This window comes from Mastomys coucha, unplaced genomic scaffold (genome assembly GCF_008632895.1).
Source record: "Mastomys coucha isolate ucsf_1 unplaced genomic scaffold, UCSF_Mcou_1 pScaffold14, whole genome shotgun sequence".
Taxonomy (NCBI): Eukaryota; Metazoa; Chordata; class Mammalia; order Rodentia; family Muridae; genus Mastomys; species Mastomys coucha.
The window spans coordinates 17,189,262-17,212,931 of NW_022196896.1; the positions used below are offsets into that span (position 1 = coordinate 17,189,262).

At 38.9% G+C, this 23,670-nt stretch overlaps 1 protein-coding gene across 5 annotated transcripts in view; it reads left to right on the top strand.

Annotated features, from left to right (window-relative positions):
• The window catches only part of Nkain3 (sodium/potassium transporting ATPase interacting 3), a 652,366-nt gene extending 629,346 nt beyond the window's left edge, over nucleotides 1–23,020 (top strand). For all 5 annotated transcript variants that reach the window (XM_031366509.1, XM_031366514.1, XM_031366513.1 and 2 more), the window contains one exon: nucleotides 11,817–23,020. In XM_031366509.1, coding sequence (XP_031222369.1) covers nucleotides 11,817–11,870 — 54 coding nt within the window. In that variant the 3' untranslated portion in view covers nucleotides 11,871–23,020. The remainder of the gene's footprint in view (nucleotides 1–11,816) is intronic.
• Nucleotides 23,021–23,670: the final 650 nt, after the last annotated feature.

Below are 23,670 nucleotides of genomic sequence, written 5' to 3' on the forward strand. Positions count from 1 at the left end.
AAAAAAAAAAAAAAAAAAAAAAAAAAAAAAAAAAAAAAAAAGAATTGCAATGTTACACGACCACTGCTGATTGAGTGGCCCCTATTGCCTCTAAGTGCTAAATGTCAGAAGCAGCTAATCCCTATTCAAGACACTACTCTGGCATGCTCTAGGTAGATACAGTCATTGCCTGTCTTTTGTTCTGTTTTGTCTTTCTCCAAAAGTCCAGACAAATGCCAAGAAGAATATGTCTATTTGGTCTTCCTTAAGAACATTATTTTTCTATCAGTAATAATACTGTTGTGAATCGTTTCCACACAAGATCATTTTAGATTTAGTGTTTTGATTTAGCTCTAACTAGTAAGACAGATCAGGTGTACAACCACAGTGCCAGGGGTGGGGGAGATGGGTAAGAAGATGGAATAATGGATTTTCACATTCTTATTTAAAAAAAGAAATGGCTGACACCACTTCAGCCAGGAAAACAGGTAGGCTGATACCAGACCTTCACTTCTCTGTTTGCTCCATCAAATCAAATCCCCAGTCTCATACCCAGCTCTGCAGCAGAATACATTCTATAGATGCCCTTGCACCTTGTCTCTAGTGGCTCCCACAGATCTTCCCCTCCTAACCTCTGCCCTTCAACTCATTGCTTTGCCCCACCCCCCAACCCCACCAGGAACTCCCTGGGAATCCATAGAGAAGTAGGTAAGTTAATTGCAGATCTTCACCTCTCCCTCTGCTCTTCCAAGTGCAATCCTCCAGTCTCATCTCTCCCCTGTAACAGAACAGCTGCTGCAGCCTTCCTTCCTTCCCCTTCTGCACCCATCTCCAGTGGACCACACAGATTTTCCCCTCCAAATTTCTCACTCACTCCAGCAGACACTCCTTGGGGACATACCACACTGACTAGGGAAGCAAGTAGGCTAACTGCAAATCTTCACATCCCCCTCTATTCCTCTAAGTCCAATCCCCCAGTCTCATCCCCAGCCCTTTAGCAAAACTTCTGCTGTGACCTCTCCATACTGTTTGTCCTCATTCCAGATCCTTGTGGAAGATCCTGCTTTTTTTTCTCTCTTGTAAAGCTCCTTCAATGCCTGCAACCATTCCATATTCCTAAGTCTCATGTTCTAATACCTAGAAATACCTCTTACCTGGAACCCCCCACTGCCCACAGTTATCAGAAACTAAGAGGACTTTCCTACAGGCAACACGCAGCCATGAAAAGTTCCTAAGAACCAGAAAGGAAGCAAAAGCCAAGGGACAAAAAAATTCACCCAACAAAGAAAAGTCAGATATAATCATCTGGAATTACAAGCCTCCTAATCCCAGATGCCTAGACACCAGTGTCAAAACATAATCAATATCAGCCAGGGCAATATGACTCCACTAGAGCTGAGCAGCTCTAACACAGCAGACTCTGAATATTCCAACATGGCTGAAACACAAGAAAAGGACCTTAAAATAGGCTTTATGAATATGATCAAGGTCCTTAAATAGGAAATGAATAAATATTTTAATTAAGCCTATGAAAACCCATGGAAGGAGTTGCAGAGACAAACTATGGAGCAGAGACTAAAGAAAGGACAATCCAGAGACTGCACCACCTGGGAATCCTTTCCATATTCAATCATCAAATCCAGACACTATTGTGGATGCCAGCAAGTGCTGGCTGACAAGAGCCTGATATAGCTGTCTTCTGAGAGGCTCTGCCAGTACCTGACTAATACAGAAGTAGAGGCTCACAGCCATCCATTGGACTGAGCACAGGGTCCCCAAGGAAGGGGCTAGAGAAAGGACCCAAGGAGCTGAAGGGTTTGCAGCCACTTAGGACAAACAACAATATGAACTAACTAGTACCCTCAGAGCTCCCAGGGACTAAATTACCAACCAAAGAGTACACATGGTGGGACTAATGGATCCAGCAGCATATGTATAGTAGAGGATGGCCTAGTCAGTCACAAAGGGCAGAAGAGGCCCTTGGCCCTGTGAAGGTTCTATGCCCTAGTATAGGGGAATACCGGGGCCAGGAAGATGGAGAGGGTGGGTTGGTGAGCACAGGGAGGGGGGAGGGAACAGGGTTTTTTGGTTTTGTTTTGTTTTTTGTTTATTTTATTTTATTTTATTTTTCGGAAGGGAAACCGGGAAAGGAGATATCATATGACATGTAAATAAAGAAAATATCTAATAAAAAATGTTGTGGAAAAAAATAAAAGAAAACACAAACAATGAAAAGAACCAAATAAAACCAATCAAGACCTGAAAGTAGAAATAGCTTTTTTAAAACTGAGGGAAATATGTAAATTTAAAATTTATGAATTCAAACAGGAACTGCAGAAACAAGCTTCATGAATAAATTGAAGAGATGGAAGAGAGAATCTAAGACATTGAAGATATGATAGAAGATTTGGACATACTGGTCAAAGAAGAGGTTAAATCTAAAATACTCCTGGTATATAAGGCATCCAGGAAATGAAAAGACTAAATCTAAGAATAATAAAAATAGAGGAAGGAAAACAAACACAGGTAAATGGCATAGAAAATATTCTCAACAAAAACTTAAAAGAAAATTTCCCTAACCTAAAGATGAAGATGCCTATCAAGGTACAAGAAGCATACAGAATACCAAACAAAACAGTACAGGAAAAATGTCTTCTTAGTACATAACAACCAACATGTTAAATGTACAGAACAAAGTAAGAATATTAAAGCTATAAAGAAAAAAGACCAAGTAACATTTAAAAGCAGACCTATTAAAATTATGCCTGACTTCTCAATGGACAGTCTGAGACAACACATGACATAGCAGACTACTATACCCAACAAAGCTTTTAATCACCACAGATAGAGAAAATGTGATGTCCCATGATAAAAAACAAATTTAAACAAAACCTATCTACAAAACCAGCCCTATTAAAGATATTAAATAGTAAACTCCATCCTTAATATACAGACATTAAATAATCCAAAACTAACAAAATCAAAAGAAGGAAGGGTCAAGAAATAAACACACACACATGAACACACACACACACACACACACACACACACACACATGCACACCATCAGCACCAACAAAAATTTCACAGGAATCATTGTTCATAGACATCTCTTTAAACAGCAAAGACCACAATCCCCTAATAAAAAGACAGAGACTAACAGAAGGCTTTCAAAGACAGCTTCCATCCTTTGGCTACATTTAAGAAACATGCCTTAACATTGGTTCCTTGCATCAACAAGATTGACAAAATTTGATAAAAGGCAGAGAGAAACTATCCAAATGAACAAAATTAGAGATGAAAAGGAAAACATAATAACAAATACCAAGGAAATCTAGGACATGCTTTAAATAAGGACATGCTTTAAAACCTTGTACTTCACCAAGTTGGAATATCCAAAGAAATAGATAATTTTCTGGATTCATAACATTTCACAAAGTTCAGTCAAGATCAAATATGCAATTTAAACATGCCTATATCCACTAATGAAATAGAAACAGTCTCTCAACTTAAAAAAAAAAAAAAAAAGCCGGGCGGTGGTGGCGCACGCCTTTAATCCCAGCACTTGGGAGGCAGAGGCAGGTGGATTTCTGAGTTCGAGGCCAGCCTGGTCTACAGAGTGAGTTCCAGGACAGCCAGGGCTACTCAGAGAAACCCTGTCTCAAAAAAAAAAAAAAAAAAAAAAAAAAAAAAAAAAAAAAAAAAAAAAAAAAAAAAAAGCCCAGAGTTAGATGATTTTACAGTAGAATTCTACCAGTTTTTTAAGAAGACTTAATGCCATTTCTCCTCAAATTATTCCATAAAATAGAAACCAAAGGAACATGGCCTACTTTATTTTATGAGAGCAGAATTACTTTGATACCCAAACAATATAAAGGCTTAATAAAGAATAAGAATTATAGCCTAATTTCCCTTATGATCATAGGAGCAAAAATATGCAATAAAATACTAGCAAATCTAATCCAAAAACTTATCAAAAAAGATCATCCATCATGATCAAGATGCTTAATCCCAGAGACACAAGGATGACTTAGCATAGGTAAATCAACAAATGTAATCCACCATATAAACAATTTGAAAGAAAAAAAAAAACATGATGATCTCATTCGATGTGTAAAATGTCATCAACAAAATACAATACCCCTTCATGATAAAGTCTAGAGAGATTACAGATGCAAGGAACATACCTCATCATATTTATTATGGCAGTTTACAGGTAGTCCATAGATATCCTCAACTTAAATGATGAGAAACTCAAACCAATTCCACTAAAATCATAAACAAGGCAAGGTTGCCCACTTTGCCCATAACTAGTCAATATAGTACTTCAAAACTTAGATAAAACAATATTAAAATTGAAGAAGAGCATGGGAATACAAATTGGAAAGGAAGAAATCAAAGTATCACTATTTGCAGATGATATAATGATATACATAAGATACCCAAAAAATTCTATCAGGGAACTCGTACAGTTGAAAAACTCTTTCAGCTAAATGGCAGGATACAAAATTAACTCATAAAAATCAGTAGCTGTCCTATATATATAAATGATCAATGGTCTGGGAAATAAGTCAGAGAAGCAACATCTTTTACAATAGCCTCGAGTAATATAAAATATCTTAGAATATCCCTAACTAAGGAAATAAAAGACTTGCATGATTAAACACTTTAAGACATTTAATCAAGAAATTGAAGACGATATCAGAATGTGGAAAGATCTCCCATGCTAATAGATTAGTAGGATTAACATTATAAAAATGGTCATCCTGCCAAAGCAATCTATACTACAGATTCATCACACCCTGCATCAAATGTCCAACACAACTCTTCATAGATCTTGAAAGAACAAATTTTAGCTTTATATGAAAACATATACATGCACACACATACACACACACACACACACACACACACACACACACACAAACACACACATACTCACATACTAACTCAAACAATCCTGAATAATAATGGAAGTGCTAGAGGTATCATTTTTTCCAGATTTTAAGTACTTCTACAAAGCTATCATAGTAAAAAACAGCATGGTAATAGCAAAATAATCAGACACATCAATCAATGGAATTGAATTGAAGACCCAGACATAAATACACACACTTATGGAAACCTGATATTTGATAGAAGCCAGAAATACACACTGGAAAAAAAAAACAACATTTTCAACAAATAGTTTTGGTCAATTTGGATGTGTGCCTATAGAAGAATGCAAATAAATCTATATTTATCACCTACACAAAACTCAAGTCCATATAGATCAAAACCCTCAACATAAAACCAGATACACTGAGCCGAATAGAAAAGAAAGTAGAGGATAGCCTTGAAGTCATTGTCAAAGGAGAAGACTTTCTAAACAGAATACTAATAGTGCAGGCATGAAGATCAACAATTAATAAATGAAACCTCATGAAACTCAAAAGCTTCTGCACAACAAAGAATGCTGTCATTCAGACTAAGAGACAACCTACAGAATTGGAAAAGACTTTTTACCAATTCTATATCCAATAGAGGACTAATAGAACTTGAAGAACTGCATATCATGAAAACAAATATCCCAGCTAAAAGTGGGGTACAGACCTCAACAAAGAATTCTAGAGGAACCTCAAATGTCTCAGAGATGCTTAAAGAAATGTTTAACATCCTTAGCTACCAGGAAGATATAAATCAAAACTACTTTGAGATTCCATCATATACCTGTTAGAATGACTAAGATCAACAAAATCTTCCTGGTGAGGATATGGAGTAAGAGGAACACTCCTCCATTGCTAGTGGGAGTGGAAACTTGAACAACCACTTTGGAATTCAATGTGGCAGTTTTTCAGCAAGATTGACTCAAAACCCAGCAATACCAGTTATAGACATATACCCAAAGGACACTTCATCCTACCACAAAACACTTGCTAAACCATGTTCATTGCTTACAGCAACATACCAATTTCCTAACCCAGAACTGGAAACCTAGATGTCTCTCAGTAGAAGAATGATAAAGAAAATGAGGTACAATTACATAACAGAGCATTATAGAACTGTTTTTTAATGATATTATGCAATTTGCAAGCAAAATGGATGGAACTAGAAAAATATTATCCTGAGTGAGGTAACCCAGACCCAGAAAGAAAAGTATAGTATATATTTATTTATATGTAGATAGTAGTTGTAAAGTCAGTGATAAGCAAGCTGCCATCAAGAGAATCAGAGAGGCTAGGCATAGAGTAAGGGAGTTGAGGGAATAGACAGATCTAGTTAGAAAAGGGAAATAGAATAGACAGATAAAACTTCAAAGGGCTTCAATAGTATTAAGTTAGGAGAAAGAGAAGTTGTGAAAGGGAATGGGGGAGAAGAGATAGCTAAAATTAAGGGTTATGTGAGGGGTAGAATATAAACATAATACAGTAAAAACTTCCTAAAATATATATGTGTATATAAAGGAGGTTTAAATGAAATTGCCAATAGTGGGGGGGTGGGAGGGGAGAGAGCTCCAACTAAGTATCACTTGTCACCAAACAAAGTATCCCTTATTGGGATTAGGGTACATTTAATTGAGTTGTTCTTTAAGGGGACTCCTCAGAAGTCCCCAAGCAACCCTGGTTGTTGCCAATACTTTATGTTTCCCACAAACTGACAGCAAGGCCCCATTACTGAAGACAACACCTATACAACTCACTGAACAGGAAGATGTTGAGTTTGTGCCTACACAGAGCCTTCACACCTACATTCCAGAGTCTTTGAAACAGGAAGATACTGCACATGCTATTAAAGGACAAAGGGAAACACCAAGCTAGCCACAAAGCCCTTGATCTAAATGGAACAGAACCTACAAGATATGTTAATGCAATAGTGTCACAGAGCTTGTGGGAGTAACCAACAAATAACTGATTTGACTTAAGCCCCAGTTCACAAAATGGAACCCATACCTGATACTGCCTGGGTAAATAACAACCAGAGACTACATAGAGTAGAGACCTAGGTAAAACTAAATAACACTGGTCCACAAGAAGAAAAAAATGTGATACAATGACTCTTAATGACTTTCTGCTATACTCACAGAGTAACACTCATTCGGTGGTCATCAGAGAAGCTTTCTGTTGCAGCAGATGGGAACAAAATATAGAAACCCACAGCTAGACATTAAGCAGAGAATGAGAGACTTTGGAATACTCAGCCATAAACAGGATGTCTCCATCAAATCTCGCCCTTCAGATCTCTGGAAACACCACAGAAGAGGAGGCAGAAAGAATATGAGCCAGAGGGATGGAGAACACTAAGAAACCAAGGCCCTTTAAATCAACATGATCAAAGCTCATATGAACTCACAGAGACTAAGGCAGCAGATCCTCTTCACTTTTATTATGGCTTCCAGTTTACTGTTTTTTCATGGGATTCATAAATGTGAAAAAGAATGGGTCTTTGATTCATGTGCCTTCTTAGGTTCTTTTTTTTTTCTGTTGGTTTACCTTGTCCAACTTCGTTGTGATCGTTTTTGTTTTATCTTATTATGTTTTATTTTAAAATGAGTGTAAGAAAGAAAGAAGAGAGAAAGGGATGGAGGGAAGGAGAGAGAGAAAGAGGAAGAGAAAAGGCAGATAGGAGAAAGGAAGGAAGGAAGGAAGGAAGGAAGGAAGGAAGGAAGGAAGGAAGGAAGGAAGGAAGGAAATAATGAAATCTATCCACTAGGGTAATGGTTAACAACTAAACTGTCATTTACCCCTGTTTGGAGAGAGCAAATAAGCTTTCTCCAATGAAGGGACACGGAGTATATCTCATGCCTTATGTAAGGGCATGTCCCATGTTAAGAAGTAGTTGATCAACATATAATACACTCCATAGCTTTTTGTGTGGTTTTATTTGGTTACAGTTTGGTGAGGTTTTTTTGGTTTTGTTTGTTTGTTTGGTTGGTTGGTTGGTTGGTTGGATATTGTCTTCTTTTGAGTGGTTGACTTTTTATGTTGTTTTCTTGATTGGTAGGGATGTTGTATTGGCTTTTCGTTTGTTTATTTAGGAAAGAGATAAGGTTGTATAGGTAGGGAGTGAGAGAGGATCTGGTAGAACAGGTGGGTTGGGAAGAATATGGCCAAAAATATATTTAAATTTAAAACTGTTTTAAATAAAAATATAATAGAAAAGAAAAACTTGCAGTAACAGTCAGCAATAGTGGCTTAAATAGACTAAAGATTAATACATAATAACTGTCCTTAACATAGTCTGGATTTATCCTTGCTTGCTCTTCGCAGCTAGTCAAGATGTGTAAAATATACTAGCTCTGTCCTCTGTGGTACACAGAGCACTCTTACCTGAGATCTCTTCCTAGTGATAGCTGTCTCATTCTTTATATTGCAAATCATGAAATCCCACTGACTGAGAGCCACATTAGCCCCTGGAAATGGAAGCAGTTTTAGAAACATTAGCTTTTAAGAACTATCTCAAGGGCACTACAACTGCAACACATTCAATGCAGTCTTAGTTGTCCCAAAAGAGAGACAGGATTTCCAGTATATAAACCACAAGGATAGCTTTATCTCAGCGCCTTGCCCTCTCTGGCTTGGGAACTCTTTTCTTCTCACGGGCATTAATAACCTTCTCATTCATTGTGAGAAGGGGTTACACATTGTTATGACTACTGTATATATACATATATACATATATACACATATAAGTATATATATACATACACACACATATATATGTGTACATATATATATGTGTACATATATATATATATATATATATGTACACATATATCCCAATGTGGTCACTACAACTAAAGATCAGTCAACTATCCAATTCTCTCTAGGGATTCTGCCATCCTTTATCTGACATTGAGATATGAAACCTCATTCTCTGTGATATGAACCCAATTCTTACCCAACTGAAGACATTACCATGCTTCCACAAATATAAGGCCATATCCTACTGTACAAATTCATATTTCTGTTCACAGTCATTTTCAACTACTCTATTTGTCTACAGAGCATTTTAGGTCAAGAATCAAGTTTCTACTCATGCCACACAACCATTCATCTTTTAAAGTTCAGTGTGTGTGTGTGTGTGTGTGAGTGTGTGTGTGTGGTCTTAGCACAGTAAGGTGTCAACCATGCTGGCCTAGAATTCAAACTCTTGCCTCTTTCGTCCTGCAATTAAATGGGTGCACCACTACACCCCTCTCAAAGATCAGTTCTTTACAACTGTGTGTGTGTGTGTGTGTGTGTGTGTGTGTGTATGTGTGTTGCACGTGTACTATGTCAGACATATTGAGGCCAGAATACAGTTTGCAGAAATCTTCCTTTGCTTCCACCATCTGGGTTTGAATTACATTAAAAATACTATTCCAAGTCTGTGGGAAAACAATACTAGAAATAACAGAAGGAAGGGCAGATCTCACACACACACACACACACATCAGACACAATACCAAGAAACTTAGAAAACAAGTAGAAAGAAAAAGTGTTACAAGCCTACCAGGAATATATTGAACCAGCATCATTGTCGTGTCATCTGTTTTTTCTCTGCCATTGGAGGCTGGGTTAATTGAGCCATTGTTAAACTTCCTTCGTGCACCTATTTAAAAGCAAGGACGAGAGGAGAGACATGAGTTTAAGAATCCAAAGTCAGTACCTAGACCTATTGCTCACTCGTAACAGTTTCTGTGCCGTGTAGGAAGTGCATGCATACCACCACCTACCGGGTGCCTATTTGTAAAGGCAAGCCTGACCTTGAACTACTCTATTTAGTAACAGGAGCCAAATCTTGTTAATAATTAAAATAGATTGAGGAGATATAATGATCTAATATAATGTGAGTTATCATTTCAACAAATCTACTATAATGAATATTTCTAGGTAATTGGAGCAATACAGATGTGAAATGTATTAAATATTATTAAGAACTGAGGTGGTGGAGACTAGGTAAAAGTAAAGAGATGAGCAGGCAAACAGATTCTTATAGTCAGGCAGCTTCTCCTGGCCTCTACACTTTGTTGGGCCAGGTAATTGCTTGTGTCGGGTCTGTCCCGCTGGGCAAGTGCTATCCAGTGGCATCCTTGGCTCCTCTATACTAGATACAGTAAGGCTCCTGCTTTGACTCACTTCATTGACACCAGCTTCATGTGTTCACAGAGAAGCGATCTTTAGAACCTGCATTCTTCCTGCTAATTTAAGACTGTATGAAGTTATACATTTCCATTTTTATACTCGCATCTCTTTATCTCCCCCACGGTAATCATCGTTAAAATGCAGAGTGCAAGGATTAGACGTAGGAGCTTGCCATTCAGACTCCAAAGAAATATAAGCACAGAGTAAATGCTGCAGCAAGACTCCAGATGACCAGGAGCCTCCCGGGCTGTGAAGGGGGAAACAGCATTTGTGGGGAGAAAAGAGACACCAGAAAGGGGAAGGGTAGAAAGCTGGAGATTTTTTTAAACTATTTCAAATTATGACTGAAAGGCTCGTTCCGAGTGGTGGAGTCCCTGAACTACACTAATGGAAGAGAAATGTCTACACAGGGGTGTGAGAGTAGCAGGAAGCAGCCTCCCTCGCTAAGGTGCTGAGGGTTATTCTGGAAGGAAAAAAAAAACTCACGTGACTGCGAGGAACAGGGTAGAATCTCACCAGTGTCAGTAGTGGCCACGAGCCGCACACAGGGAAGTGCAGAGCTCACTTTGAGATCTTGTAGCAGGGTGAGTAGAAGTGTACAGAGGCCAGTTCCCCTGGGCTATCAAAGGAGAGTAAGGTGTAGACCAGCTAAGTCAACTTCCCAGGCGAAAGATCTCAGAGAGAGCTAACACACTCTACCTGCCTATGCAGGTACGGTGCTGAGGCTGACTTTGACTAAGCGTGGACACATTGTTCAGATCTAAACATTCCAAAGGCTGCAAAAGCAGTTATGGGAACACTGTTCAGAATGTGACAACTCGAATGACTCACACAGGAGGGTTGCAGTACTTTTGGGTTGGCCAGACAAGCAAAATTTACATTGGTGGTGGTAGGTAGGGGTACTGCTGTTGCAAAGGGAGAAGGAGACAGAGAAGCAGGAAGTGAAGCAGAAGGTAAGGGGGTTATGAAATAGAGGAAAAAGGAAGAAAGAGTTGGCAGAGATGTTAAGAAACTGGCCTATGTAGTAACTGAGCTTGGAAAGTCTTCAATCTGTGGTTGAGGCTAGCAGACTGAAGAACAGGAAGAAGTCAACGCTGCCAATGATCTGGCAGGAGAACCCCCTGTAACTCAGGAAATTGACTGTGTGGTGAGGCTTTCAAATGATGCCACGATGTCCACCCACACTGTGGAGAAAGATATACGCTACCTGGTCTATAGACTGAAATGTTAATCACATCTAAAAGACACTACCAAGAATAGGCTCTTTTGGGTAGTGGGGTGGTGGGATGCGTTTTGTTATATTTTGTTTGTTTCTTTTCCCTACCAAATATTTAGGCACAGTGGCCAAGGCAAATGGATATGTAATGCTATACATCCCAGGGTAGGATGTTGGTGAGGGAGCCAGATCCATGATTTTTCTCAGACCAACCCCTCTATCATGAAGAGGCTACAGAAGAATGGTTAATAAATTGGGGATATATAGTGCCTTTCCCCCCTGAGAGAGTGAGCCCACCTCATCCCACAGTCTGTGGCTGTCAGCTGTCTCCCCATTCGGACTGCCACAACTTGATCTGAAAAGCAGAAGAGCTGAGCCTTCAGACTTCCTAGCTCCTGAGTCAGACAGAAGCAGGCCCACCCTAAATTGCTTTGCATTTCAAAAGGCCTGGAGAAAGGGACAGGCTTTTCATTTATCAGCACTGGAGTTCTTTAAAGCAATTCATATTTTCTTTTTCAGGTCGAAATAAGTAATGACATTGACTCTGAAATGCGGCTCCTGGACTTGAGTTAGGGAACAAAGCACCACTGGCCTCTAGCTCTGGGGATCCCACAGCACCACCTTGCTCCTAGACAGCAGGACTGCGCCCCCTGCCGACCAGACCAGAGAACACGGAGCTGCGAGGTCTCAGCCTGTGTAACATTAGCATTGTTTGCTAGATGAGCTCTGGGGGCTTGGGTGGGGTTTTGTTCTTTTTTTTTTAAGTCATCTTCTTATATGAGCACTTGTAAATTGTAAAAAAAAAAAAAATGGTTTTTAATTTTTTCTTAATTTAACTTGAGGCATGCAAAATGAAAAAAAAAAATCTGTGAAAATCTTCTCCAAGTCATTTCTAAGCGGACTGTCTGTGTTACTGAGCTGTGACATCCAGGTTACTGGCCCCTGAACCCTGCTAAGCTAATGGTTTTGTGTACGCAGACATTGCCTCTGGGCATCAGACACAAGGTAGACCTGTGGCAGATTGCACAAAGAATGGATCCAACTTTCAGACTGAGCACAGATCACTGTTTAAACAGCACCAGACACAGAGAAAACATGGAGTCCTTTGTTCTGAATCTCTAAAGAGTCCACAACAGTATTCTGGCCTGGAAATCTAAATTTAAAGATTGATGTATCTCTTATTCTTGCAACATCCTGAGACAAATATGCATGTGTATGTTTATATTATGATTGAGTACAAAACAGAAATGCTGTGTGGAACCCTTCCCCTATACAAGGAGTTGGCTGTCTATGAGGTTCATATTTTCTGCACTTTGTTTCACTCCCAACACTGATGTCAGACCTAAACATACAACTCAAGGGCTGTGGGACAGAAATTACAGCCATAAATCTATAGCCAGGAACTTTTAGGATAGTCAAAGGGAACATTCAAATGCTATAGAATTCTCTATAGAAATCTGTAACAAAAATATTTATGCTTGAGTTACATCAGTTTTTCTTTTTCCTCCTATTCATCCCAATAATCAAGAAAATTAAGTGGGAAATCTAATTTTCTAAGGGGAAGAATAGGTCCATCTTGGAAAAAGTATTACAATGGTGGGAACCTTTAGATTCAAATAAAATATACGTATGGTGAAATGCATAGATTTTAAGGGTACAATGAGAAGTGCACAAACTGAATGAGCAATGCTTCAACCAAAATACAGAACATGTCTGACACTTTAGGAACCTTCCTTGGTCCCCTTTTCCATCAGTCTTCATGATGCCGTTGACCCCCAATAAATACCCCATTAGAAACTGCAGCATGCTTGATTTAGTCTACTGGTGTAAACTAGTTTTGACAAACTATCTGGCCACTGTAACATGACCAAATATCTGACCACTGTAACATGGCCAAGTAGATTGATAAAATCCATGTTGATTCTCACTGCTGAAGTTTAACTGCATTGCTGATAAACTGTCTGCTCACCATGTAAGGCCAGTATTTGTCTCATTGCAGTGTTTTCCTGTCTCTGTGTTAGTTCCCATGTGAAAAGCCATTTTGCTCCTTTCATACACACATGGAAATTAAGTCTTCCCTTCATCACAGCTCTGTCTGTTCACTGTTTGCTCCAGAGACAGTCCAGTGCAGCTCATGTATCTCTAAGGCACCCATAAACCACTGGAATTGGTATGAGTTTTTGTATATTTATGGAAGTCTCTCTCTTCCCTCTTCTCCCTCTTATGTACATAGATTTCCCAAGTCTGCTAACAGTCAAAATTTAATGCAGTCACCTCTGCCCTCATGTCTTGAAGGTTGTGTCCTGTCAGTCAGTTGGTTTCTCACTGAGAATAAACCTAGATTCTAAATGACAAAGAGCTCCTGGAACCTGAAAGGTGGTGCCATCAAATTCCCATTTGAGGAGCCCAGGGTTGTGTCAGGGAGTAGAAGAATGACACAAAGCCCAAGTCTTGTCACTGAACCACCTTGACACCAAGCCTTGTTAGTCATGGCCAACCTGGCTTCAGGTTCAGCCTTCTTTTGAATGAATGACTTACTCTTCCTTGGCACATCCTGCTACACTGTGTGGCAATGCAGGAACTAGGATGCCATCAGCTTATTCAGGGGAACTTCCAAACATGTTCCAAAGCCAGCAAAAGTTGGACAGAAGGACGAAGGGATTAGAGAACTCTTGGACAGGAAATGCCTTGGGCATGGAGCAATCCACATCAGAGAAAAACTGTAAGAGCATGTTCCCCAGTGATCTTAACTTCCTTTCCTGTCTTCATACTTCTCTAAACCTTGAACGTAGTTGGTTCACTTCATTTTAGAAGACAACATGGCATCTTGTTCTAGCAATAGACTGATGCATTTTCTTATTCCTTTGGTAAAACAAGCCTTGATGTTCCCATAAATACAAATAAAAGAGGCAGCTATCTTTTAGTAGCTCAACCTGACAGGATATAGAAAGATGGCTGACTACCTGTTTCATCCACTACATAGTCCTTTTCTGATAAGCAAAATTTGTCTCCATTAGAATCGACTGAAATGTGTGTTGTGAAGGTTGGAAAAGCCATCATGATTGCTAAATCGAGGAGCAAGTAAAAACCAAAATTGTACTTTTTGCCTCTGAAAATTAGAATCTTGCCGAGATAAAACAGATCTTCATTTTGTACTTAATTTTAAAACTTATGTTTCCAAAATGGTCTCACTATGGAAAACATTCTGGGTGTGTTGTTTTGAAAGTAAATACTTATCACTTGTGGGTCACTTTAATAAGGAATTTGGAAAAAAAACTTTACAGATTGATTAGAAGTCAGTGTTCTGACTTGACATTTTAGCCCAAGACAATATATGCTTTCTTTCAAGGGTTGGATGAATAAAGTAGGAAAAAATACAAATAACTGATGTGTTATGGACTGGTCACAGGCAGCTCAGATAAAACCAAGCCCAAGACAGATATTTCTGTGCTAATGAAGTAATTCCAGGATGGCTTAATGTGTCCCTGAACTAGCCCTAAGATGTAAACAAAGCTACTGGCCAAGGAAATGATACAAACTTGGAGTTTTGGAAAAGGTCCTCCGACCTGGCTTCTCTACTCTCTTCCTTGATAACCAGCAGCAAGCGGACATAAAAACTGGCTTCTGGAGTGGCCCATGCTTCAGTGATTGTTGAACTTCTGACACCATTGTTGAACTCACACATGCCCATTTGTCTTTTAAAGACTCAGAAACCTTAAATCTCTGAGCTTACAAAATATTTTTTTTTTTAAAATGCAAGTAGCCTATAACATTTTCAAGTCAAGGAGCCTTTAGAGTGTCCAGAAGTCAACTTTAAATGTTTATTATAAATAAGGCTACAAATTAAGAATATTTTGTCCAAGAGCAAAACCAATGGAAAACATTACTCCTTGTGTGATTAAATAGCGTACCACTCAGAAAAGGAGTTGGTACATTTTAAACATTAGACAAACGTATTTGTTGATTAAGAAAAAAAATCTGAAAAGTGGAAGACTAGAAAAATTCACATTTTGTTTTGTGAGTAGCATCTCTTTTGCTCCTGAAGAGAGTTATAGAAAAGGCCATTTCTACATAGTGGATAAATCTTCTTAAATTCTGGAATCTGTTTGGGGAATTAGTGCCTACAGAGAATTAACCATTTTCTTTGAACTTGCATTCATATAAAGGGTATGGATCCTATTAAATGGTAAATGTTTTTTAAAAAATTAAATATTCAAAGGATCCAAATAGGCATTAGCTTGAACTTGAGAGATAAGTTAAAAGAATAAAGCAATGGAGGAAAGAGAACAGCAAAGAAGTAACAGAGTGAGACATAGGTTGAAAGAACGGAAATGGAAAGTTATGCCATCTTGATTTGGAGAATGTCAGTTTTGCTCCTTTGGTCAAATGGCCGTGTTTGTTTCACTGAGTGAAGACACTCAAGCACATTTCCCTTCCTCTTTAAAGCTGATAAGAAGTTGTCTGATGAAATAGATAATTCAGGTGGTTTTCCCCATAGTATCTGCTTTTATAAACAACCAGCCAACCTACTTTAGAGTTAAGTTGAACCACAAATGACCATTGCTGTCACCAACACTAACAACAGAACAACAGCAGCTTAACTAAGAGAGTTAGCTATTCCTCTTCATATTCTAAAGTTCTGGATACCGTCAACAGAGATTAGTATGACGTCCTCCTAGAGAGCTTGTCCTCTTGTTGCTTCATCTTTTGTTCCTATGGGTCTCAAATCATAACAACATTTAAAATGACTGCTGAAGCATATGTCTGGTTGTTAATTCCAGCCAAGGGGACTAAAGACAAGAAAGGCAAAAAAGAATGGCATTTCTTTTGTCTGATGACAAGCCTCAGAAGCTGACTTAGAGTATTTCTACTTACATCATTTGCCAAAGTTTGGTCTACTCCAAACTTTGTTGCAAAAAATACTGGGCACTAGAGCCCTATATTCTAGATGATATTGTACCCATCTAAAACTTAGAATAGTAAACACATATAGAAGAATATTGAGCAGTCTTTTTCATACACTTCAAGAGCAGCATCTTGTTGAAAATGGAGGTCTCTAATTTTTAGCTGTTATAGATTGTACAAAAAAGATATATATACTTTCTAATATTGTGAAAAATATAATCATCATCCTCATGAAATAAAATTGTCTGCTTCTTGCTTTCTTATCTGGTCTTTATGGTCAGAAAGAAAACCTAATATATGATGCTAGGTTATCCAGTATTTTGTTAATTCTGTAGAATGTATTTTGGTTTTTCTGCTGTTGCAATGACTCTGATTTAACGAGCCAGTCCAATAGAGGGCTCAGTCCACATATAACAGCACCAATAGGTTAATTCTTCCATGTGAAACAGTCGAACTCTGTTCCACAGGATCTTCTGAACTGATCAATACGGTCTTTATTTTATTGCTATTTAATTCAACAAATACCTAGAGTATACACTGCTTAGAAAAGTGGATCAGGGCTTAGTAAAGTGTGATTACAATGTGTGATCTTTTGTACATCCTTGTCTTGTTCCTGATTCATGTGGATTCGTTTCAAGTTTCTCTCCATTTGACCTTTTGTATTCTGTTATTTTCTCTGTGTTAAAATTGAGCTCAGCCACGCATGGTGGCATAGGCCTATAACCTTTACTACATAGGAGGTGAGGCTGAATGAAAACAAATTCAAGAGCAGCCTAGGTGGCTTACTGAGAGTCTGTCACAAAAAATAAAAAAGGAAGAGGAGGAAAAGAAGGAAGTAGAGGAAAAGGGAAGAAGAAGACGAGGAGAAGAAAGAGGTTGTTGTTGCTGTGAAGTTTAACATGAAAAAGGGGTGCTGGAGAGGTACTTCAGTGGGGGAGCACATGACTATCATTGACGCCCAGACCCCAGATTTGATTACCAGCACTACAAGAACTAAATGGAAAAAAGAAGTACATTTTTTTAAGTTGGTCAACCTCTCTTTTCATTTTTTCATTGTTTTCCCTTGAGAAAATACATTATTTTTGAGAAACCTAAAATTAAGAAAAATTATAAAAATTTTATCATTAAACTTTACTGTGCCCTCTTCCTGGACTGTGTACTCCAGATACTGCTTATTCAACAACTCTCTAGGAAATGATTTTGGGAACTGAAGAGTGCTGAGCATATATTGCCTCCAAATCTAGCTAACACCTGATAGTTTCAAAATGATTAGGTGAGTTGAACTCTCACTCAGGAGCCTGAGATGGGAGGGTTGCTTGGCCAGGAGTATAAAGCCTGCTTGAGCAGAACAGCAAGATGTTATTTTAAAAATTTATGTAATCTAGGGGCAAAAGTGAAACTTCAATGTTAAGTCAATCTTAAGATGGTTAAGTGTACACTGCTTGCCTGCAGCTCTTGCAAAGGACCCAAGATAAGTTCTCAGCATCCACATTGGGTAGCTCACAACTGCCTGTAATTCTAGTTCCTGGGGAGCTGATTCCCTACTTTGGCCTTTGCAGGCCACTGCACTCGTGTGCACACACCCGTATGAGTATGCTCTTTCTCTGCAAACTAACTTCATAGCAATGGAAAGACCTGTGGTGTCTCCCTATGCCCATTTTAGGAGGACACTGAAGCTGGTCAGAGTGGCGAATTCACCTGGTGTCCTATTATATCTGTGAATCAGTCTAGCCTTTTTCCTCTGCATTCATTACATGGCTGTCTTTTATAGAGTCATTACTGATCAGGCTTTTACTAACCAGCTGTTTTGTGATGACTTTTGATGCAGATTTGCATAGCCTTAGATGATCAGGTTGTGAGGCAACCTGCAGGAAGACACATGCTGCTGGCCTCCTCTCCATAGCCTGCCTCTCCTTCCTTAGGAGAATCACTAGCCAGGGGACATAAGTATTCTCTTCAGTTTTGTTGTTGTCGTTTGATTGATTGTTTTCTTGACTTCGTTTTGTCTTCTGAGGGGATAAGTAGAAGTCCCTGATTTGTTTTATTTTTTAAAGCTTATTTGTTTTATGTATATGATTACTTCGTCTTTATGCACACCGGAAGAAAGCATCTGATCCCGTTACAGATGGTTGTGGTTTTGCTTAGTCTCTCTCTGTGTCTGCTTTCTTCACTTGCAACTTAAACATAATATTGTGTGCTCTGAACAACCTGCACACTCCACTTACCAGCCAGCACACAGAGATCTTACTTTCAACTGATGGATGACAGGTCCTGAGGAAGTGCATGTGCTAATAACTTGTTGAAAGACCCTTTTTGACTGCTTGTTACAGTTGCACCTTCCCCGCACCTCCTTGTTCAAAGGGGATCATTCTATTTTCTTTCTGGTATCTTGAATTCTAACCATAAAGCATATTCACTGCCTGTACTTTTACAAAATACTTTATGAAGACCACATGTACTCTCATGTCAAAGTCAGAGCCCAATAATCGGAGTTATTAATTGAATTCAGGTCTTGATAGAAGAAACAGGTACTGAGGATATAGCTCATTGATAGAGTGCTTGCCTAGCACATGTGAGGCCCAGAGTTCAATCCTCAGTTCCATTAGTAAGTAAATAAATAAGCAGATAACAGAAACAAGTAATGCTGTGAATATTAACCAGCTTTGCAGTTCCTTCATCGATAACTGCATTGTGTCAGACAGACTTTTCTTCTCATTGCTGATGGTGTTATTATTATAAACACTTTATAATAATAGATCCATTTATTCATCCAATATGCATAGTTATTTATTTGAATTCTCTATAGATTTTCATCTTTGTCTTGCTTTTAAGATTCCATCACAACCAGGGCTTGGTGATTTATGCAAATTATAATGTATGGAGTAGTAAGGTAAATATCTTTGTTTGTTTGTTTGAGGTAGGGTCTCAATATATATGGCCTGGAACTCACAGACACCCACCCACCTGCCTCTGCCTCCTGAGTGCCCAGCCTGCAAGCAAGTTCTTTAAGACTAGAACTCTTGTGTTCTTAGTCTTGTGGCTTATTTAACTTGGTTTTGGAGGACAAGCAAAACTCATTAGTTCATTTCATTGTTTTTAAAGCACACGCTTTATATAATGGATTTAAAATATCAGTTGGTGACTGTTAGACTTTTTAATAACACAAGGAAAGGTATTGATGACAGATGTCAAACTACCTGAAATATGCCCAGAGATCAAAGTCCCTCCGATGGCTCTAAAATGCCTCTGGTGATCTTAGGTCTGCAGGGTCTGCTTTGACTCATTCCTTATCAAAGTAGGAGGTTTGGGCAGTGGTGTCAGGAGGCTCTGGGCTTGTTTCCTTATTTCTCCTTTGTTCAGAACCCATGCCATCTACCTTCCTTCATTTCCTCCACAGAAACCCTGTATTTCCATACCCATAACTATGGAGCTGCATAATAATTAAACACAACCTTTAAGAAAACGGAGTTTTCATTAAAGTTCTGTTGGGGATCTGAGCTGCCACAGGACAGATGCTGCTAGAAGCAGAGTATTATTAGCATCAGTAATAATTGTAATAAAAGCATGCCTCGTTCTCTTTTAAAGATGTAGATATTACATTTTTTTCCATTCCGCATAGCTCAAGGGAAACGTGGGTGTGAACACTTCAAGACACTTTCACGTCCTCAAGGGAAAACCCTGAAGTGAAGAGAGTTAGAATTAATATCCACATCAGTTCCTAGAGCAAAATGCCTGACACAGAATAACGAAGCAATTTCCCACCCTCTCCTAGTAGCTTGTAGGTGAGAGTTCCCAGCGAGATCCCCTGGGCTGGAAACAATGACAAATTTCTGACTTTGTAGGTTGGTTTGGTTTTTTGTTTGTTTGTTTGTTTTGTTTTTTCCTGAGACTTCTTACATATGACAAGATCCCTGCTGCCTAGCAACCTCCTGCACACTGAGCTGAACCAAGGAGCAAAAGGCAGAAAAAAAGGTCTTGGCCACACCCGGGAGGTTTTTACATTCCACGTGCGGAAGCTCCTCAGTTCTTTTCAGTGGGAAGCTGTCCAGCCTAGTATTTATTATTCTTAATTAAATCACAACTTGGATTTGTGTTAATAATGTAGTTTTCAAGCGCCCAACAGATTAAGGAGCAGGAAACATAAAATGTAGTTATTGCAGAGAATATGCAGAAATGAAAGAACACAGGGAGGAAACTAAGCTAGGAACCTGAATGACTGGCAAATGGACACACCAGATGTAGAAATACCCATAACAGAGTCCATAAATAAATAGACTCTAGGCAGGAGTGCATAGCTTTACAAAACTGTTTTACTCTTACTATGATAAAGCCAGATTTTAGTTAAAATCATGTCTGTGTGAACTAAGAATAGGTACTCTGGTTCTCTCTGACCTGTCTTACAACTACAACCATTATTGCTTTTATCTGAATAAGATGCACTACTTTTGGCTGCCAGTAATTTTTTTTCCTGATGATCACACAAACTTCCATTGTCTGGGTTTCTTAACTGTGGCGTTGCTTCTTGCAGCGTGACATGTCCAGAGCGTTTGCTGGACTGTGCTCATTGGCTTCTCTAACCCTAAAGACACTTGGTGAAGAACATTGTTTAATTATATCCCAGCCATCTCCCAGGCATGCCCTACAGAGGAGCCTGAGTATGGTGGAAACCATCCGTGCTAGAGGAAGGTTTGATTTTCAAGATTTAAACTCCTAATACTAGTTTCTGATAATTATCCCCTGTGATGAATTTTTTTTCCCTTGTAGTTACCTAATTGTCTGTTTTGGTAGAACAGCATAGTTTTCTCCAGCATAGACTTTTCCAAGTCCACAGATATTTCACAAGAAAGTCTCCTCGAAGGCATGCTGCATTGGTCTGGCATGCTCTCTTCCAATTCATGAGTTCAGGCTTACATCGACCCAAATAACTTTGTTTCCTGTACTATTTTTAATCTATCGGTAATTGATAAAAGAAAATCCATGGACAGCTGCTAACTCAAGCAAGTTTTTCATTCCCAGATTAGTCAGATTTCCCTTTCATGTATAAAGGTGACCACCCAGGACTAGCTACTGATAGGGAAATTTTATTGCAGGCCACTGCCATACTTAGCAGTTTTGTTTTTTGTTTTTAAACACACCAGCATACACCGAGGGACACAAGGTTTTATGAACTCCTTTAAGTGACACCATGTGGTGTCACTGCCTTTCTTTCAAAGCATGCCTGCAGAGAATCTCATGGGTGTGAGGTATTGTCCAATTATTAAAGAAATAAAGCAAAATAGCTGAGAGTCTGTCCATGAGGAACATGCATTCTACCCCCGAGGAGATTGCATTAATCTGCGAAGCCTCAAGCAAATACCATTCTAGAACATCTGGGCCCTGGAAGAAGGTTCAGAGAATGTCCTTCCCCACAGATTCTGAGCTCTGGTGAGGAAGGAAGATGATCAGCCTAAATGCAACCTTCCTGTGCTGCCTTGTGATGATTTCAACAAACACTGGGCAAGAATCTGGTTTTGAAAGAATCCCCCAGCCCAGAGGGCAGAGGGGCAGTGGAAACTAATCAAATGCCCCATTTCTCTTTGCGAAGATGACTATGGAAATCCTCTTAGCTTTGGGCAAACTTCCTTTACAGAGCTCAGTCTCTGCAACACCACTGTTCATTCATTCTCTGATGCTCAAGACACGGAGATCTGAGCCACCTGTCCCTCTGAGCATGTATGTGCCACCTTTGGAAATGGTGCCCTATCACTTAGGACTGAATTGACAAATCTAAGAACCAGTTACTGGATCACACAAGCCAAAGCCAAAGCCAACCCATCACACCACTAAGTTCTCCTTAAGGTAGTCCATTCTGCAGCCTCTGCCAGTCTAAATAATTGTGCTTGCCTCAGCCATACAGATATAGTCTAGTGACCTCTGTGGAGATCTGGGAGTACCACCATGGGTGCTGGAGTGATTGGGTGTGGGAGACATAACTGTCTGGAAAGAAAAAGCAGTGCTCACAGAGGGGTCTCCAGGAAACCCTACTATACTTGGAGGTCCACACATAGCTGCCCCTTTGCTGTTTGTAATTTCTGACAAACTGGGTACTATTAGTACTATTGTTGAATGAAGATAGCAGTGGTGAAATGCTAAGAATGACCCTAAGTCTTCTACTGTTCTGAGACTAACAGTGAGTTTGCTCTTTTTGTAACATCAACTCTGCCATCTTATGGAGAGGAGTGGAAACAGCAGAGCATTTTGCTCCGTGCCTGCTTTAAAATGACAGGTTGTAACACCTTCTGCCTACTTCTAGTTGCTCTTAAACCATTAACAATTTACCAGCAAAAATATTTGTCCAAGAAAAAATCTGTTTTTAAGAATTCTCAGATTGTTTGCTAACCAAGATGTCTCTCAAACTTGGCACTAGAATTCTATGTATAAACCTCAAGTGATATTTTGTATTAATACGAGTTTCTACTATCACATAACACTGTGAAGTAATTTCTTTGTATATTAGTGTCTTTTCCTATCATTTCTTGAGCTACCAGGTGAAGTAAATGAAAATAAGTGAACTCTGTCAAGAATTGCCCTGTATAATATTGGTAGCCTGTAGAAAAGTGAGTCTTGTTTTTCTTACACATTCAGATGGTAACAGGACTTGTTTTCACAAGCTTACATTTTACATTTTATGCTTCTACCTGTATATTATACTCTACAGTTATCAGAATATGTCATTTAATCCATATGTCTCTCTGAACACTGATTCTGAGTAAGTTTACAAGTTATTTGTAATTACCTATTATTTTCAACCATGAATAAAAATGTACATTGAAATAGAAGGTGAATACTATTTTTAATGCTTCTCCTTATAATATATTCTCAGCATCCTGAATTCCCAAGTCCAAAATTGAAAACATTTTTAGAACTGCCATTATGCCACAGGTCCAAAGTTCAAGGCCATGAAACTTTGACTCACATAAAATTAGTAAAATAAGTAGTATGCATATGTATAAAATTACTTTCAGGGGCATAGAAATCAATGGATTCTGTGTTTAGTCTTAGAATGTATCCCTAATTTCACTTTGCAAATATAAATATTCCAAAATTCAAGATCTGTGCTCCTGGACATCTCACAGAGCAATGCTTGCCCTATCCTATGTATTTGTAAGAGAAACTTGACAAGTGTGCATCCTGAGTGCTCCTGTATTCTTCAGATTGCAAGAGTTTACATTTCTATTTCACAAGCAAGGAAAATCACTGGCATTTGTAACTGGAAGAAAACAGTCCTCTTTCTAAGAAGCCCCAGAAGACTTGAAGGGTTGCAAACCCACTCAACCAATTTACTACTGGTTGTGGCTAAGCTGGCTTCTCAGCCAATAATCTATTCAGCTCCTACCTCTGCAGTTCACCCTAGGAACCAGGCTATAATTTTGTTCTCCATGCAAAGAGAACATAGAGCTTTATCACTAACTAATTATACCATGGTTTG